Source organism: Bactrocera latifrons, unplaced genomic scaffold, assembly GCF_001853355.1.
Source record: "Bactrocera latifrons isolate USDA-ARS-PBARC rearing strain unplaced genomic scaffold, ASM185335v1 scaffold_75, whole genome shotgun sequence".
Classification (NCBI taxonomy): Eukaryota; Metazoa; Arthropoda; class Insecta; order Diptera; family Tephritidae; genus Bactrocera; species Bactrocera latifrons.
The window spans coordinates 489,964-493,278 of NW_017537434.1; the positions used below are offsets into that span (position 1 = coordinate 489,964).

The 3,315-nt window shown below is 40.3% G+C and overlaps 1 protein-coding gene across 1 annotated transcript; it reads right to left on the reverse strand.

The window, feature by feature from the left end:
- On the reverse strand, nt 1-2,318 carry LOC108976316 (putative odorant receptor 85e). The gene is made up of 5 exons (XM_018945342.1): nt 1,726-2,318; nt 1,464-1,663; nt 504-789; nt 138-398; nt 1-66 (listed from the first exon to the last, which is right to left on the reverse strand). Exons 1-5 carry the CDS (start codon nt 2,248-2,250, stop codon nt 1-3), a joined length of 1,338 nt encoding a protein of 445 aa, XP_018800887.1. The 5' UTR covers nt 2,251-2,318.
- Between the last annotated feature and the right edge of the window lie 997 nt (nt 2,319-3,315).

Consider the following 3,315-nt stretch of genomic DNA (forward strand, 5'->3'; position numbering starts at 1 on the left):
TTACTTCGGATTTTTAGCCGCTAACTTCTGTAGCAGTGTCAAAAACGAAAATGCTTGAGTGACCACCTGAAAAATCGAAAACAAAATTATACATTTTCTTCGCTTTTCAGCGGAAAAATCACTTTTCCCCCACTTACCGACCGCAGTCTCTCCACATCCATMGCATAGAATTTACCCGCCGTCAGACGAACTGCACGCTTACTATTCGCCAATAAAATGAGTATATCCTGACGTATGGCAGCGGTGTGGGTCCACCACTGTGAACGCCAAAACGCCTCACCACAACGCACACTATGCCCGCGCAACARCTCACCAAAGTAAGTGAACATCAACAGCTCGATAAATGTCAGGGTCACATATTGGACCAAATTCAAAATGCGCACTACCGAACGTTCACCCTGAAGCGAATAGTACAAAATGGAAAGTGAAGAAATTGAAAATCAAATTTAACGGTAGCGTTGGTGGTAAACAATATCAATACTGCGGCAGCAACAACAACTCACCGCAACACCAACGAAGACCAATAAACAAAGCTGCAAAGTAACTTGTATCGATTTAACAAGGCAAAAAGGATTAAAAAGTTCCTCCATCTCCTKGCAGACGTCCAGGATAAAACGATGCAATTGTACACACTGCACTACAGCCAAATGCAGGGCTTCTGATAACGTTACTGCCGGCTTTTGGGTGTATAAATGTTGAAGTGTCGAGAGGTTAGTTAAGTGTTCTTCGCAATACATATACTGATTCAGTTCGTCGTCGGAAGTTCTTGGCAGCGCGGCTTGTTCATTGCTAGAGCGGAGAAGTTTAAAACCATTTGCATTAGCAGTTTCTTCAAAATAAATATATTTAATAAATGTATTGATGTGTTCTAAAATTTAGGAGTATTTAAAAATCCAGAACAGACAAGATGACCTATCTTCGAGAACTGAGAAATTTAAAAGTGGAACGGTTCCCTTTAAAGTGGAGACATATGATATTAACCGAGTTACCTACTGAGAGTCTGCTTATCGCTTGGATGCATAAGCGATAAAGCAACAAGACTTAATTAGAACGAAGTAAAAGCTCACTTTGTACGTTCTGTTATGCCTACAATTATGGTTCGAATTCTTCTATGTATGGATTACTACAGCACATGTTGGCTCCTGTTCCTATTTCACCTTATGATCCCTCGGTGAATATGTTGATTTCGCCGTTGAACCTATGGATCACAGAACTATTGGTCCACTCTTCGTTAGTGAAGAATTAAAAAGTTGTGTTTACTTCCACATGTCTCTCCTTTTTTCGGTCGCATTGACAATTTAGCTCGAGTTCATTAACAAGGTCGAGTATGATATCGAGTTTGACTGTTAAGGCTGTCTGGCCATTAACATTGCTTACCAAATAACGGCATAATCAATTTAATTGAGACAAATCAATTTAGATAACGTTGAAAGTGATCTGCAAAGCATAAATATTTTACCTACCGCAATTTCTCCATATCACAGCGGGCGCGCAAACGGCCGTAGTAAGTCAAGTTCTTCAAACTGCAGTAAAGCACATCGAAYTGTCCACACATGAGTATAACCAATGAAACGTACAAAGCGGAGCCATTACCGAAAGTGGCACCCATTATTATCTGAGCCGTAAATTGTAAAGCATACACTAGCTCGTAGACGTAAGGTTGCTGTAAGAAAAATAACCAAAGAGCTATAAGAATAAAAATTGATTCCAAAAAAATCCACCTACCAACGGATCAAAGGGATACCAGCACTTCAGTGGTAGCGTGCGCACACCCATGACCAGTGGAGCTAAACCGTACAGCGCCGTACCGGCCATGCAGGTCAGCGTCCACGTAATAGTCATACGCTTAGCCAAAATAAAAGTGCGATGCGCGCTAACAAAGCTTAAGCCGGGCAACGAGTGATGCCAATAATATTGATTGATGCGCTGCAAAAAAGCCAATAGACGTTTCCAACGCAGCAACCAGTAAGAAGCTGCATAAACGCTAAACCAAAATATAATGGTCATGGTGAGTGCGTCGGTGATCTCTTCCAGTTTGCCGCTGAGCAACATATCATAGGAGGTCTTCAAGAAAAGCACAGCCATGTGAAGGGATTGCGTAATGAAGAAGCAGCAATAGATATAGCCCAGTCCATAGCCTACATTGAATGGAATTTGCCCGGTGGCTTTGAAGAAGATTACTTGTGCGACGAATAAGTCAGCAATACGCGCCTCGTCGTAATGGGAATAAGTTAAATCTCTGTAATCCATTTTGACTGTGTTCTGCGAAATGTTTTCGCTTGATGCAACAATATAAACTAAATTCCTTTGAAACACAACATTTATACGGGATAGACGCCAAAATAAAAAGAGACTTAATCAAGAAAATTTGACTTTTGATTTTATTTTAATTTATTTATTTATACATATGTAATTGTGGTACACTTATTTTACTTCTTATAAAGAAATTAAAAGCTTCAAAGTTCTGCAATCAATTTACGATAAAGGGATCCTCAATACGGATTACTTAAGTTCGTTGGGCAACTTATTATTATTTTATAACCACATGGTTAGCAGTTGATCGTCTCGTCAGCTGCTTTCTCGACTTCGAATATCTTCAGCCTAGTTTTGCGGTTACCGAAACTGGTTTTATTATCAGCTTTCGATATTGTTGGGTTTCTTCTTCTTGATCAGCTGCCAGTCATATATACCAGGTATGGGCTTATTTTGTAACTGGAAGCACCGCTGGAGCATTTTGGCGCCTCAAGAGGGAGCAGCCAAAGGAGACCCTTTGGATATCACTGGCGGGTATTAACTTCAGTTTTCAAACGACGAATGCATCGCTAATTTTAACGACCCAGCTATTCGAAAATTCAAGGAGGGAGATGGCGTTGCAGCGCCTAAGGGTGAAGTTAAACTTCACATGTAGACCTAGCTTATATTTAAGTATATAGGTTAATACGAAACTCAACAAACTGACTTCTATCTCCAACTATATTTTTGCATGATGCTGTGAAATGCAGATCCCAACTATTACAGCTATCTGAAAGTTATCGCTAGCCACATCTCTGAAGTGCCTTGCTGCTGCTGCTGCATTTTTTTGATCTCTTTCTTATCTGGATCTTTCCACCAAACTCTTAATTCGGGCCTAACTATTAACAATTGAACCATCTGAAGGAAACAATCGCCTATATGGGGACAGCGTTACTTAATTGGAGAGAAATAGTGTTATATGAGAGGAACAGCAGGCCACACACCTCAATAATGACCAAGTAAAAAATCAGGGAGCTTGGTTCCAAAATTGAAAAGTGGACTGTTAACGCCAAACACTAGACT